This window comes from Neolamprologus brichardi, chromosome 14, assembly GCF_056152115.1.
Source record: "Neolamprologus brichardi isolate AB-2024 chromosome 14, ASM5615211v1, whole genome shotgun sequence".
Classification (NCBI taxonomy): domain Eukaryota; kingdom Metazoa; phylum Chordata; class Actinopteri; order Cichliformes; family Cichlidae; genus Neolamprologus; species Neolamprologus brichardi.
Window position 1 is genome coordinate 12190340 of NC_142117.1, and position 16860 is coordinate 12207199.

The following is a 16860-nucleotide window of genomic DNA, read 5'->3' on the forward strand; positions in this document are numbered from 1 at the left end:
AACACGTTTGCTCGTGAGCTGTCCTCTGACGCCTATAACCTTAAACGCTTTTCCTAACCACGTAAAGAGCTTCTTACGAGGGCACCTATCTAACAATTAAAAAACAAAAATGGATAAAAGCAGGATTAGCGCCGACACGGTGCTGACAAAACGGATTTTAACAACATGTGCTTTGCGATCTGAGAAAGGATACAAATGTTTCTACACAAAAGGCACGGATTTGCCGTAAACTGCAATTATAAGAAATTATATGTTTCATACGTTCACTGCCAGTGTGACTGATGATGAGTATCTCGCCATTAGGCCACTCTAGCTCACAGCAAAATTGGAGGCTGCTGTTTGATAATTATAAGAAATCAGCCACACATCAAGAAGGTAATTGATGCCTTCTGTCTTGAGTTATATTTCTTCCATAATTTCTCTCATATATGATTCCTCTGAGAGCATAATTCAGTCCCTTTCTCACCATGGACAAACTCCCATTCAGAGGACTCAGTAATGATGGTTTGCTTTAAGGTTGCTATCCTGACCAGCAGCCATCAGCTACTTCCTCACCATGCTAATCTCCCTCCATACAGAATGTATTCTTTCTTTTTGTCATGCTGAAGGAAAATGGAAGAAAGATCTTCAGCTTTAGTGTGAGAGTAGTGCAGAGAGAGTGTCTGACAACATCATACCTCACACCACATGAGTCAGTGTAACAGCACCTGAGGAAGATGATCATCTACAGCAAGATGGATTTTATTTGGTATTAAGATCTGTAGTTTAGCTACGCTCTCATATTTTTGTTTTTCACTTTGGTTCACAGTTTGAAGACAATTCTTCCTGAGAATGAGAATGGGTCTGAGAATGGGTTAAATGGGGTCCCACTGTAGTAGACCATGATTCAATTTACATCACAATTCATTTTTAACAACATCTGCAAAAGGAAGCTCAAAACAATGACAAGCATGGAAGAAAACTGATTTCAGGTCCTCGAAAACCGCTTTGTGCTGTCATATACGGAAATTTCCAAGTGCCAGTCAAGGTAACTGGAGCCAAGGTAAAGTGCACACTCAAATGAATTGACATTTCCTTTTACTGGATGTCTTGTAGAACGTATCCTTCACTTTCCTGTAAAATTTCGAGACAAAATATAAAGCCAAGATTTAGCGGCACAGATGAGCATTCATTGTATCTCAGGCTCTTATTCTGCTTGCCTCCAGACGTAATCCCTTTTTTTAAATGGCAAGCAGATGTTGGAAAAAGAAGGATTACAGTACTTCACGCCTGGAGGAACCGTCACAGCAAAATAGGCAAAAGTGCGACTGAGTTTACACAATGACATCAGCATGTTTGTGTTTTCTGAGAGCAATAATAGATATAATATATAATAATAGATATAAATAATGAACCTGATTTGAATCTTTAAAAAATTATAGGTTTTAATTTGTGGCATAGATAGCAGATGTTGTAAAAGCATAATAGCCTGTATTCGCCTGACATTTAGTCAGGACAACGGTAGGAAAACTGCTATTTTCATCTGCAATAATTTGCAAGAGATAGCCAGAATCAGCTGAGCCATGAGCTGATGGGGACTGGCACTGAGATCAGCTGATTTGCCGGGATTGTAGCTTCGCTTGGCTTTGGCCTGCCCGAACTAACACCGTGCTTTATTTACGTCCACAAATATGTTCTCTTGAACTTTTGTGACAGTGGTGTTTGTCACTGACTCCGAATTGCATGCTTGTTAAAGGGATTTCACACTGAGAACAATCACAGTCAGCTGATTTAACACATGTAGACAAATATCATATCCCACCATTAGCAAATATGCGTAGGTGTGTCTAGCTGCTCATACCTTCATGCTGGGTGGTGCAGTGCGGGGTGGTGATGGGGGACATTCTCCCAAAGGGACGTTGGAGATGTTCAGCAGCTCCTGTTTCCTGGAGAGAAGAAAAAAACGAAGAATAAATACTAAATCTTTTTTGTTTTTCTGGAACACATTTAAAGGTGTTTCTGCTGTTTAAACACCGTCCACCATGATATAATAGTAGTAATAAACAATTTTAAAGCTAAACTGTTCTCTGTCACACAGAACCTGAAAAAAAAGTCATCTGGGGCTGGAAGACTATGTGGTGATTCATGTGTTTCTGTGTATCACACTTAAAAGCACGAGCACACATTAATGATCCCAGACGTTCAAGACTGAGCTGTCACTGATGGACAGCTGGAGGATTAGCAGCAGCTTCAGTCGTGACGGTTTGAGATGAACATCTCTCATGTTGAATTTAAGATCAAGATCGAGTTGGTGGTGTAGCGGTAGGCATAGCCGCTTTCCACACAGTTTGATTTCTACCTCTACTTCCTCTGGAGAGAGATTAGAGTCCAAAAAAGACAATGGAACACAATAAATGCATATGTCTAGCTTTTTTTTTTTTTTACGTGAAATGACTATGCCCACTCCTTTTTGTTCGTTAGATGGAGCTATCGTAGCTCCTCCATCCTTTCATGCAGCAGTGTCATGAAAGGACACTTTATTTCTGTCCTTTCATGACATTTCTGCATTCATTTCTGTAATGCAGAAATAGTCCTACTCCTTTCTTTTCTGTAGTTAAATCAGCAGTGCACCTTGATGTTTATGAGGCTCACATAACAAAAAAAAAAGAAGAAAAGATGCAAAATCACGGCCACATCTCCATTAGCCATATTTTGGGACACACCCAGACACAGCCCTACTTGTTCTTCAGGACACATGAAAAGCCCAATTCTTTCCACAGGCACGGTGATCACACAACGCAGCGCTGTGTTCACCCTGCGTATGCAGTATGTTAGCTTACAGTCGGCGGATGATGTGTGAATGTCAGTCGTAAGGAAAAACAGACTGGAGGAGTTTATAAGGACTGAAAAAAAATAATTTTCTTAGACATTGTTCATTGTTCTCTCTCTTTGTTCTCTTTACCCTTGAGCAGGGAAGGACACCGTTGCCTTTTTTTCCCACTGACCTGTGAAAAGGAAAAGCTTGTCCAGACTAAGGTCTCTGTGTAAACCCCCGCTGTGTGTCTCTACAGCACAGTGGCACCATCTATCTTTCTGTCCCTTACATTTACACCTGTGCGCAGGGATGGAGGGAATTTGTGTTCGCAAGAAAAGCAGGGAAAGATGTGGAGCTGTTGTCCTTGCAGCCTGGGCTGTGTCTTTGAGGCAATAAAACTGCGATTGCATCACATCAGATAGCTACCGCCCAGGAAGGGAGAGGACACATTGGGACAGCAGAAAGAAGGAAGCAAAGAAATAAATTAGGAAGTTCATAGAGATTATATGTGCGTGGGACCACGTGTGAATAGAAAGTTTGGATGAAAATGTGGCGTGTCATACTCTAGGAAGGCGCTATTAAAATCAGCCTCTATGAAAACTGAATAACACACAGTTGTTCAGCAGACTCCTTAGAGGAGAGCTCCACCCTATAAGCTAGACCTAATACCAGCAATAGGTGTGTGAAGGTCAGAGTTTGTGAATGAAAGTCTGGATAATACATTAAAATTACATCTCACCGCATAATAGCTTGCTTGTTATTTTTAGGAACGTTGGCTTCCTGACAAATCATTAAAGTGAGGGTCAGACTGCGACCACAAAGTGCCCATCAAGGAGGTATCATTTAGTAATTTCCTCCAGTGGTAGATATGTATTGTGTTGTTATGACAACACCTCCTATCTGCACTCACTGTGAACGGGTGAACCTTGTCTTTGATCTCCCTTTCTGTTTAAGTTCATTAGAGCCAATTAAAGTTAATTAAATTAAGGTGGATTATGTATGTTAACACTAGTGGCTCAGAGAAGGAAATATGAGAAGGAATCGTGTGTGCATGGAGGCAGGGGGAGATCTGGACGTGTCAGTGATGGCTTTATATTGTAAAGAGGTGAGTGAAGAAGACACACTCAGTGCATCATGGGAAGTGCCAGGATCCTATGCCTAGTGTAACTAAAGGAGGATTCATGGTCACTTGATCCAGCTCTAACAATATGCTCTATCAAAAAGGAAAGGTTTAAGCCTAATCTTAAAAGTAGAGAGGTTGTCTGTCTCCTTCAACTGGGAGCTGGTTCTTGATCAGTGCACTGCCCTCTAGTGGTCATGTTTTGTGGCTCCTATAAAACTATATTTAGATATGTTAAAGAGTTTCGGAGATATGAGTTCACTTCTTGCCTGAGAAAGTGAATGCGTTAATAAAATGATAAGGCTAGGTATGAAAATTCCCCTTCCTAGCCTAATATGCCAGATGATACGTACAATTTAAAACGGACATTTGGAGTCTTTGAACTTGACTTGAGTCAACAAATATAAAAGTTTAACATACGGTCCAAGAGACAGATATGAAGCCTGGTGAAAAGAATTGAGGTCCTCATAGTCCCCAGTCAATGTGGCTTTTTATAGAGTTCTGTGGGCTGCCACAGACTCCAGTGGCACTGGAAGAAATTACAAAATGATAAAAATGGAGATATATAAGAAAAGGAAGCATTATGGGTGTCCTGGCACCAGTTATCAGCTGTCAAGTCTGCTCCGAAGCCTCTGACCTTGTCATGAGGAAGACAGAAAAAGATAGAGCAGAGAAACTTTTATTTAACATGTAATCTTGTAATCTTTATCAAGCAATGGATGGAAATCTGTAAGAAGAATCTTTGAGATTTCTAGTTATTCCTTCAGAAACTAGGGCACTTTTTAAAGGCCCTGGTAGGTTTTGGAAATATTGCTGTTTATTCAACTTTGTGACTCAGATGCAAAGATAAACACAAGATGAGAATTCTGGGAATAGGCACTTTTTTAATTAACAAGAACTGTGGTCAAAGAAAAACTAAATACCTGAATAATTGTCTGGTAAGAAAAAGAAAAAGTAAAAACTACAGTGTGGTTAAAAAAAACAAAATGCGGGCCTGTTAGGTAGCTCACAAGGCTCTGCAAGCAGTGTTGCTGGTACTTAGAATGTGAATTTTCTTTGCATAGGTTTGCATGCGCGGCTGTGCTTCTTCCTCACACCGTCTAAAATATACACGTTCGATTAACTGGCGGTTCTAAATCGGCAGCGTGACAGTGTGTGGTCTCTTTGTGTTAGCCTTGTGAAAGACCGCTGACCTGCTTTGGTGTATCTCACCTTTCACCCTTTATCAGCTAGGACAGGTTCCTGCCTATCACTTGGATAAACGTTTAAGGAAAGGGAAACAACATTAAGAAGTAAGCACTCGGGCTGTTATAGGTGAGATCACAGGGTCAAATTGCATTCATTCCTCTGGCTCTGAGCTAGCATGGATAATGTACAGCATTCATTTCTGAGTGAGCAAATGGGCAGTGACTGCCACACTGTTAGATTCTTTTAATACTGCTGGGGAGGAACAGCTGTGTGGGTCTGTGAGGTCTGGGTACTCTTCCAAGAACTGGGTAGTCACATGTGAAATAGCCATTCATCTATCCACAACAATAAAGTGGTTATTTAAACTGCAAAACAAAAAAAAGGTGATTGTTGGATAAATTAGGTGCACTGTAACTTAACTCGGGCCTCTGTCACCTGGAGCTAAGATTAAGAGGTTGTAAACTCGCAAAGAAAAATAGGACATGCTGTGCTCTACATTTACATCAAAACTAGTACAAGCTGTACCGTTCTTGTACAGCAGTGCGTGCCTATAATCCTTCTTGGATTTAGCTGGTGCTAATTATGGCTAATTCAACAGTAATTACATCTACACAGTCGTCATGTTTATCTAATGACGATGTCAGTAACGCGTGCATGTGTGTGTGTGTGTGTGTGTGTGTGTGTGTGTGCGTGTGTGTGTGTTTGTGACAGAGGCTGAATGAAAGGCCCATAAAAGAAAAAAGGCTTTAATACATCTCCGTTATTGATTAAACCCTCGAGATTAGATTTGGAAAGCGGGTCAGCAGGAGAGCTATCCAGGACACAAAAGAGTGTTTGGGGAACAAAAAAAAGGGGGGACAACATCTTTACATGACTGACTGATCCTAGTAAGGAGATAAGGAAATGAAAAGAGGAAATCAGGACGATGGAGAGAGCTGAGATGATAAAAATAAAGAACAGCGGACAGACACAGAAGGACCGGGAAGAGGGTGAAGTGCGGGTCTCTGGTATGGAGCCCTCTCCCAAGGGCTCATGAATCTGTACTGTTTCCAGTTGGTCTTAATATTTGTTAGGAAACCTGATAAGGAGCCTGATCTTCATGCTGATTGGACAATTACATGACTGATGGTTCCTGTAATGGGGTTACTACAACTGTAATTGGACACATAAAAAGGAAGAAAGATGGTTGAGTATAGGGGGGGCAGGGTACACAAGAATCCATCAACCATGTATATTGGAGTAGGCCTAACTCTGTAATAAGGAATTACACCACACAGCACAATCTGCTGCAATGTCACATATTAGACCTGGCAGCTCCAGCCCTGATCAGTACTTATGTTGGCTGATATTGACAGGTGACATACAGACAACGTGATTCCTTTTGACTCATATACTCTGTAGTTAAGTAAGGAAGTCATGAATGGATCCTAAAGAAGCCATGATGGTATTTTATGAATGGAGCCTAGAATTTAGATTTGCAAACAAGCTAAGTGTAGCCTTGAAAAAGGGTGCCTGTATGGATGAAAACTCTTACGTTTTCCATTGTGTGTTTAATCTAGTTTCCCATATTAGCTGTCCCAAAAGCCTACTCCACATATAGATTTAAGAAACGGATGCACGGCTTAGTCAGCTGTTTGCCATAAAGACTACAGGCATCCCAGATATGCACGGATATGTGTAGAGGTCAGGAGAGAAGTAATTATGAGGCAACTGCAGCCCAAGTCACCGGCTGCTTCCTGCGGGAACATCATGCCTCGCCCTCTCTGTCTTACTGCGACATGAATAGATACAAATTTGGCAGCCGGCAGGAGATTAGACCGTCCAGCCAGACAACCTGAAACACTCTCATTATCAATAAGAGGGGGAGACAGATAGCGAGAGGGGGGTGAAAGGAGGGGTAGGAGGGAGCGGCATGTCTTGTATCCCAAAAAAAGAAACGCTGCTGCATTTCTAAATCAATAGATAAATTTGTTCAAAAATAATGGCTCCTTCATCTACAGAGTTGGTGCACTGGAGGGAGAAGCGGAAGTAAATAACCTTTTCATTTAGCCGTTCTGCTGATAGAGTACAAGAAAGTAAATGGATTCAGTGTTCGCGTGTGCCTCTATGTGTATGTGTGACACTCTCCAGACCCTGTTTTAAGAGCAAACACACACCTGAAGATGCACTCTGTCATTATCACCCTCACAACTTGTTTTTGTGACAGACTGGAACTCTCACCCAACGGCACTAAAATATTCAAACACACAAGCTGGAAGCTCGCTCTAAAGGAAAGACAGTTTGCTGTAAAAGTGGAGACAGTTGCCTTTTCATTTCATAGACTAAACAATAGTGACAGTTTACATACACCAGCCAATTTATTTGGTACACCTTGCTGGTATAGGGTTGGATCTGTTTGGCCTTCATAGGTGCCTTAACTCTTCATAGTGCACATCCCAAAGGTGATCTATTGAACTGAGATCTGGTGGCTCTGCGGGTTATTTTAGTAAAGAGAACTCATTGTAATGTTCAAGAAACCAGTTTGACATGATTTCAGCTTTGTGACATTGTGCATTTTACTGTTGGAAGCAGACATCAGATGATGGGTACACTGTGGTTATAAAAAGATGATCTGGTATGGTCATCAACAATACCCACATAGGCTGTGGAATTTAAACAATGTTCAGTTAGTACTAACAGGTCCAAAGTGTGTCAGGTAAATATCCCTCACACAATCACATCCACCACCAGCCTGAACCGGTCGTACAAGGAAGGATGGATCCATGCTTTCATGCCGTATATGCCAAATTCTGGCCCTACCATCTGAACATCCCAGAAATTATGAGTCATTAGACCAAGCAATGTTTTATTATTATTCTCCGACTTTAATGTGTCTGTGTGAATTGTAGCCTTAGTTTTCTGTTCTTGGGTGACAGGAGTGGCACCGGGTGTGGCCTTCTGCTGCTGTAGGTTTGATATGTTGTACATTCAAAAAAAGCTCTTCTGCGTACACTGGGTGTAACCATTATTTGAGTACGGTCAACAGTCTAGCCATTGTCCTCTGACCTCTAATATCACCAAGGCACTTTCATTGCCCATTTTCTCCTTTTAGATCATTTTGTGTAAACGATAGGCATAAATTGTGATTCATCAAACCAGGTAACCCTTTTCTAATCTGCTGTTCTCCAACTTTCTTGAGCTCTTAGTGTAATTGTAGCCTCAGTTTTCTGCTCTTAGGTGACAGGAATGGCACCGCCATGGTCTTCTACTGCTGTAGTTCATTCAAGGTTCAACAAAGATTAAGAAAAGATGCTCTTCTTCATAACTTGGTTGTAAAGAGTAGCTATTTGATTTACTGTTGCCTTTGTATCAGTTTGAAGAAGGCCATTTCTCTCTGAATATGTCTATAATGCACTGTGTTTCTGTCAAGTGATTTGCTGATTTGCATTAATGTGCAGTTGAACAGGTTTATCTAACAAAGTGGTTGGTAAGTATAATATACAACTTTTTAAGCAAATATTTTATTGTAATTTTCACACATTAAAGAACAGGGTATATATGAAGTGGATGATAGAGAAAAAATGTCAACCTTGAAGTGAAGTTAACCTGTAATAGCTTTCAGCCATCTTCCATTTATACCACCTATGCATTCAGAGATACTCTTTCAAAGCTTTTATCAAGCTATGGTCTTCATTCTCCAAGACTCTCCTTGGCTTCTGCTTATCTTTCTCCTTTTTAACTTGACTCTTTGGTTCTCTCTCCTAATTATTTAACCCAAGCATCAGATTAAACACATGCCAGTGAAGGTCTTGCCCTCTCGAAGGCTGCTGACTCTCACCCTGGGAAATTAAGATCGTCCTGTCAAGGATGGTGTGTAATATGCCGCCATAAGTCTGCTACCCTGGAAAAAAAACCAACCAAAACGTCTTCTGACTGACTGTAACTGTGCCATTTAATATGCTGAAGCCAGAGGTAGTGACGAGAACTCTGACTTCTAAGATAAAAGATGTGCAATAAACCAGTGTGTCAGACACACAAGCACGCTTTGTTGCTCGACACTGAATTAACCATCTTAACACCAAAAGAAAACACTACAAGCCAGTAAAAAGGTTACATATTGTAGCTTTAGCCTCTGAAATGTCAGTGTTGTTCTCTGGCACACTGCACCAGTGCTGCCAGGAAACCGTTAGACATTTATGTGTATTTACCTCCCAGCAGCAGAGTGACACTGATAAAGGCCACGGGCTGAAACACGTTTGCTTCTTTTTCTTCGGCCGTGCTTCGTGCAGTTAATTACACTTTGTTTGGATATCCCAGCAATGCTCATAGTCACCGGTCTGTGAGGTGATGACGTATTTTGTGAGTTCATTAGCCTGCGGCCATTCGATCCAGCAAACACCTGAATATCAGCACAATTTTAGTAAGAATATGTAATACAAACTCCCTCGCTGAATGAAATGTCATTCCACATGGGTTCAGAGAAGGTGTCCTGTCAGTGCTCTTTGTAATTGCTTTTACTTTTTCAGCACTTGTACATCCCCTGGTGTTATCTAATGATGCATCCCTAGAAAGATTCACCTGTCTGTCTTTTATTCTTTTTAACTTTTGTCATTTTTAATCACACTTCTGTCACATACATGTATCAGTGCATTCATCTGAGGCACAGAAAGTGCATTAATGAGACTTCTTTCTTTTTATTATTCAGATGATCTGCATGAGGTTTGTTATCAAAACTTTTGATTTAAGGAAGCAAGAGTTTTTTTAAAATTAATATTATGATTATTTGTTCTCTTGCACAGCACATTGCAGTGAAAAAACAGTTACCTGGCATCAATCACTATCAATGTCATATCAATCGAAATGCCTCAAATCCTGCCTTATCATATTCATTTTGTGATGTGGGGGGGGGGGGGGGGGGGGGGGGGGGCGCGCACTTCCTCTTTATCATTGCCCGATCTCACCCAGTGTCACTGACTTGAGAAGAAGAAAAAAAAACTGACTTAAGCTTCTGTCGGACGACATTAAATGTCTCTTCTCCGCTAGCTCCACCATGTCAGAGTAGTTGATAAGCACGCCAGAGAAGAAAGGTCCTGGAGAAAAATGGAAAGATATGAAGACAGAGAGGCAGAGACGCAGAATGAATGAATACCAGACAGATCGCTGAAAGAGAGAAGGCCAAAGAGCGAGGTATGGAGAGCGAGAATAAATGAATCTGCAGACTAAAAATAGCTCTCTCAATCCCCTGTGCAGAGCTGGGTAAATAGGGCTGTCTTGGGTGGGTCCCTGGGTACTTGTTAGAGACAATACCGTCTCATCCATTACACTCAAAGACAAGGTTGTCTGTCATACACACATATGCTCACACAATTTGTTCAAGCAATATGAAGCATATTGCTCACACTAATGTATAATAATGGCAAAGTTTAGGTATACCTCCTTAGACAGAGCTAATTAGTCTTTGTGTAGTGTCATTTGTTGAGCACAATCCAACATAGTCCTAAATATTTTTTAACAAAAATCAGCTTGTTGAATGCAACCAGTCCCCAAAAAACAGAAAGGCACTCCGCTGGTATTCACAAAGAACAGTGAAATGCTCTTTAAAAAGGGAATAATTGCGGATAGCGAAGAAAAACACTGCGAGAAGGACGAATGGAAACACGAGTGAGTCAGTGAATAAAAGCGGAAATGTTAAACAGCGGGAGGAGGAGAGTTTGACAGCGAGCAGAGGGAAGGAGCTACGGCAGAAGGAAAAACTTTGTAAGGTTGTCAAGAAAAGCAGCATGAGAGACTGTAGTTTTAAACAGTAACTGCACTTAATCTCTTAATGAGGATTTCTGTTTAAAATGTTTAAAATCTCCCACTGGCTACGCTGAACACCTATAAGAAGTCTCAGATTTTCTTTTCTGCAAAGTCATAATAAAAAAAAAGAAAACAAAGAAATCTCACTGAACATTTTAAATGCATGATATCATCCGAACAACTTTAGCTAGGAAAAAAAGGTTTCTCATTATAGGAGCAAAACTGAACATTTAAACAAACTGCATGGCCATTTGTTTTCATTTACTTTTACAAAACCCTATGAGCAGAACAGCAAGGAAGGAATTTTAATGGTTCCAGTAGGTCTCACTGGAAGGAGAACCTTACATTAGTTTACAATACAAAGGACCTTGAGGTGACTGTGGTTATTTGGGGCTATATAAATGAAATGGAATTAAATTGAAAAATGGAATTGAGCTAAACACCTGGAGCTAGAAACCTGGAGCAAATGAATATTTTAAAGCCTAACTAAATTTGCAGAACATATACTTTAAACCTGTGTAACAAGAGTCTTTTGTGTATGTGCACAGAATAAAATGAAGTAATGTTAGGTTGAAAAAGACAGAAAATATAAGGTCAGATTGTTAGCCCTAATTTCCTTGTTCTTCAGTGCACTAAAAGAACAAATGTTTTGATTGATTGATTGGTAATTTATTTCAACATGTGAACAATATACAAGTACATTTAGAAAAGAAAAGAAAATAAGAAAGAAAAAAAATACTGTACAAATTACATACAAAAAAAATTATTAATTTACATGTTGAAAGGGAGTGGGAAGAAGTAAACACTTATTTAATCCCACCCCTTTCCCATTCTAAGGGGCTTTTACTTTTGCTTCAAGTCTATTTTCATAGAACAATAAATTCATCAAGTTGCAGAAAAAAAGACGGTTAATACTGAGAGTTAGCTTAACTAGTTAGCTACCCTCACCATCTGTTACACGTGTTAGGACCCTACTGGGCCACATTTTGGCTTTAGAACTGTGCTACGTTTTCATGACACAGATTCAACAAGCTGCTGGAAACATTCCTCACAGAGTGAGATCCATACTGATATGACAGCATCAGGCAGTTATTGCAGATTTTATGGCTGCAAATACATTATATAAATCTCAGGTTCCTACACAACCAATGGTGCTCCACTGGATTAAGATCTGGCGACTGTGTAGGCAATCACAACATTCAGGCACCTGAATGTTGTGATTGCCAAATTCTGACCTTACTATTCAAATCTTGCAGCATAAACTGGCAATTATCAGACCAGGTAATATTTTTCATATTTGCTTTCGTCCAACTTTGTTGAGCTCCTACAGTAACTGTAACCTCAATTTCCTGTTCTTAGCTGACAGGAGTCCCATCCACTGTGGTCTTCTGCTGCTGTAGCTCATCTGCTTCGAGGTTCAGCATGTTATCAAGCAGAGATTCAGAAAAGATGCTCTTCTGCATACCTTAGTTGTAATGAGTGGTTATCTCAATTGCTGTTTCCCCCCTATGAGTATGGAGCACGCCATTCTCCTCTGAACACGTCTATATACTTAAATAGACTGAGTTGCTGCCCTGTGATTGGCTGATCAGGTATGGGTTTATCTAGAAAAGTAGTCAGGGAGTGTAAGGGCTAATAGTAGTTGCCATGTAGAAATTTCAGTGAGCAAAATTGGTAACTGTCTAAATGGGCTACCTGCTTTTGTGTATCCTTCTCTGAAAATGTTTTTGTTTTTTCAAAAACTACATTTTTTGTTTTTTTAAGGGGAGTAATCCTACTTTATTATTGTATACTTTATAAGTGTTGCACAAAAAGAGGAAGCTTGCCAGGTGGAGCAACAGGAAATACAGGAGTTTTGGAAACATTTAATGTGACCTTTAGGCATAAAAGTCATCTGGTTTTTGAGATGTCTTGTGTTTTGTGTAGGGGTATCTCTAATTTTCTTCTTTTGGCTTACTGGTTTGCAAATTGGGTTTTCACTAACCAGGAAGGTTTTTCATGATGTTTGTAATCTGTTACCAACTGATAGCATGATTTATTTTGCTCTATCACAAATACTTCAACCACCACATGACCACAAGAGACAATACAGGATTCTTGTTAAACAGCAGCATAGCCATTTTAAGTGTATCAAGCTCTTCATAGAGACACAGTTCTTCAGTTAGTTTTTGCTGTCCATATCAAGGACCCTCAAACAGAAGGATCCCGGCCACTCAGCAGTGTTTGATGAGATTTTCTCTTAAGGGACAACAAGTGTTGAGATACTTCAAATCAAATTAAACTTTCTGAGTCCAAAGGGAAATACAAGGGTTTAATACACCGAAACAAGTCGTACATCTGGGATAATCACAGAAAACTGCAAGACCATAACAAATTATTAAAAACAGTGGCGATGGCAACGGAAGCAGTGGCAATAAAACCATTTTAAAACACAAATCTGGCACATGTGAAACCTCCTAGACTTAGAGGTCAGGAGATAAATGTATATGAAAATGTTTAAAATGTTCGTGCTCATCCTGAAAATGACACCCCTACCCCCTCCCAGCTTCTCTCAAGAATGAATCTGAAGGAAAGGCTTTCATGGTTAATTTATGGACCTACTTGTTCTAAGTGTCCTTGACTGGCCCTACCTACTGCCTTTTATTATGCTAAAAAACAGTCTGGTCTTGGCTGTCCGTGTAAAGAAGTACACGTCAAACCGTTGAAGGATAAAAGAATGAAGGGTTGCTGTTTGAGAAACCTTGGTGATCTTAAAACAATTCCTTCCAACACCAAGGCCTAAGTATAGTGACTGTTTCAGCTGCTTCGCAGAAGACAGCTGGGTGGTATCAGTACTCGTGTCCTTACTTTCTGCAAGATTGGACAGAATGTAGAACTTGTTGCGCCACGACACAAAATCCTCCTCCACAGGCCGGCAATCTTATTCCGCCCGGTCCTTGTGGGCTGACTAATAACCGACTCATCAGCACATTTTGTTGTGTGTCTGTCCTCATCATTCCTGTGACAGTTGTTATTATAAATAATATATGTAAGGTGAGAAAAACCTTGTGAGGATCTGTAAAGAGACTGGATTTTTGAGGGAGAGTGTTTCCAGCCAGTCTGATATGCTGGCTGAATCAACAGTTTAAACTAGAAGGAACAAGAATGTCTGAGATGCAGATGAAGGTTTATGGGGAATGATAAGACTAGAGTAATGACTGACTAGGCTTTTATTGTTGAATTTCTCTCAGTTGTTTAAGACCCTGTGCAGATTAGATGGTTATCCATACCTGTTGTTTAAGGAGCTTACCAGCCTGACATTTTGACATGAGAACGATCCAACTGGGGCTGAATTGTCATTTTTAATAATTGTGTTGGAATCAATGTGCATGTATTACCCTTTTCGTAGACAAAGGAGTAGCCTGACATTTTGAGAAATATGCGTATTTTCTTTCTTGTTTAGAATCAGATGAAAATATTAATAGTACAATATAACTTTGTGCAGAAGACTAAACAGGAAACTGCAGCTTTTTGACATAACTTTCCAAGGGAGGTGGAAACAAACAGGAAACCACGAGCTTGGCATCAAAATCTACCAAAAACAACATTAATTCTCACTTATTAAAAACTGTATATTAATAATGTACATAAAATCAAAGGCAACCTTCAAACTTCTCTGGATTTTAAGGCTAAAATACACAGCAACTTCAAAGGTGTTAAATGTTTTGGTGTTAGCAGACTTCATGCAAAAGTAGAGTTAATTTTACTCAAAGTAGAGTCAGATTATTTTAATGTAACTCTGAAAATAATATTAGTTAAAATCAAGTGTTAAAAATTAGTGTTTCTATATCAACCCTGGAGGTGTTACAATGGAAATGTTAACTCTTGACCCCCTAAAGGGGCTATGACACTGATAGTGTAAATTCACAGGCTCCGCCCCCAGCATCACAGGTTCCAATCAAAGCTGAAGCAAAGCCATTTCAGAGCATGTTGCTCTCCAGAGTTGTTTGCCAAGCTTGATAAGTCATTTTTTCTGAGATTGTTTTAGTCATTATTATTATTAGCTTTTTACTTCTGTGGCTCTTTTGAGTTGAGACAAAGCTGTGTGAAAGGCATTAGCCACATTGCTCGGAGATAGCATCTGTTTTAGCTCGCTGGAATTTATTGTTTGCGGGCAAATACTATAGCCTTAAAAAAAAAGCTTGCATATGAATATTCAGTCCAATTTTTTGCTAACTCAAATACACCTAAAACAATTTTTAGTCTGTGAACTGTTGGCATAAAATTATGGCGCTACATGAAGCCTGAAAACTATCTGTAGCAAACGGCAGTAGCAGATGTGCTGACTGGGCTCTAGGCTAACATTTAGATCCCTTCAGAGTTTTGAGCATATGATTTAGGTAAAAATTAAAAAGACAGGTTTTAAATTTATTTCGGCATTAACTGTTGTCTGTGTTCTTCAGTTGTTTAAGAGAGCACCATTTTAACAAACGTGTTCCAGGTAGAATATTGGGTTTAAATATGGGCAATGGATTCGTATCTAGGATTATATTTTGGGAAAATACTTTACACAAGTTAGGCTCAAAATTATTCTTTTTTTACAGTGTTGCAATTGTTTACTATTTGTGCAATTAATTACTGCATAACTCATTTAATATTTGAATTTCCACCTGCTTGCGGAGGTGGAATATGGGGGAGTGCAGGAGTATGTTAAAGTTAAACAAAGTGATGAATGGAGGACGTGCATATTGTATTGAAGAAAAGAGCATGCTGTTATTTGCTTTGACCAGCTTACCTACGTCAGACCCTTTGATAAACAATATTCTAATAAAAGCGAGAGCATGTACATTGTTCCATATTGTTACATGTTTTAGAAAATGTTTTGAAATTGTGGTGCACAGTTCAAAAATAAATGTTTTTCAGAAAAACATTGCCTCTTTTTAATAAATGTTTGTTTCCCAAGGAATTTCTAAAAGTTCAGAACAGTAAAAATTACAATTTTTAGAATGATTAGAAAATAACTCATATATAGTTAAAATAAAATACTCTATCAGAGTTTATATATAAACTCTTAACACTTAGTTAGTGTTAATAAGTGTTACATTGTCAGCTTTATACAGATTTAGTATTTAACACTAAAGCAGTTAAATTAACACTCTCTGGTGTGGACCCATATAGGCACTTTAATAGTGTTGAAATCAAATCTGACAGTGTTAATTTGCTGGATTTGCTGTGTATGATAACAACTGAGGTTCATATTTATTTGTCACTTATGACAGCGCAGTCTATCTTGTACCCTCAGTCTAACTGTTAGTGTAGTACAGTATGTCAAAATCAATGATACCTGTACACTATATAAACAACACATTACACATTACTCCTATATAGGGATGCACCGATACCGATACCGGTATCGGGTATCGGCCTCGATACCACATTTTCTAAAGTACTCGTACTAGTTAAAAGTCCCCCGATACCGAGGACCGATACCACGGTCTGAGACCTGTCTATGTTTGAGCGGCATGTAAGGGGTTAATCACAGGCGCCTAGTGCCCGCCCCCAGGCCCCGAGTGCCCACCCCCAGGCCCCGAGTGCCCGCCCCCAGGCCCCGGCTGCAGCTCAGAGCTGAGAGAAGGGCAGGCGAGACATATCAGCCGTGTGGAACTATTTCAAAGTGAACGAAGACGCGAAAACAAAGGCGGACTGCAAATTGTGCTCAGCGAAATTGTCCAGAGGAGGCTCAAAATGTAGCGCATTTAACACAAGCAATTTAATCAAGCACCTAAAATCCCAACACAACAACGAGTACAAAGAGTTTACCCACGCTTATTTACCCACGCTTATTAGCACAGAGGAGCATAGCTGATGCTATAGCAGTGGGACGGAAAATAGTTGGGCATTTTAAACATTACGCCTTAGCCTAGTCCCACCTCGAGGACATTCAGGGACAGCTCAACCAGCCAATAAAGAGACTGCAGCAGGACGTACAGACGCGCTGGAA

General features: G+C 39.9%; 1 protein-coding gene across 5 annotated transcripts in view; it reads right to left on the reverse strand.

Annotated features, from left to right (window-relative positions):
• Window positions 1-16860, reverse strand: part of rap1gap2a (RAP1 GTPase activating protein 2a) — an 88408-nt gene that overhangs the window by 21442 nt on the left and 50106 nt on the right. For all 5 annotated transcript variants that reach the window (XM_006803900.3, XM_006803898.3, XM_087850821.1 and 2 more), the window contains one exon: window positions 1841-1925. In XM_006803900.3, coding sequence (XP_006803963.2) covers window positions 1841-1925 — 85 coding nt within the window. The remainder of the gene's footprint in view (window positions 1-1840; window positions 1926-16860) is intronic.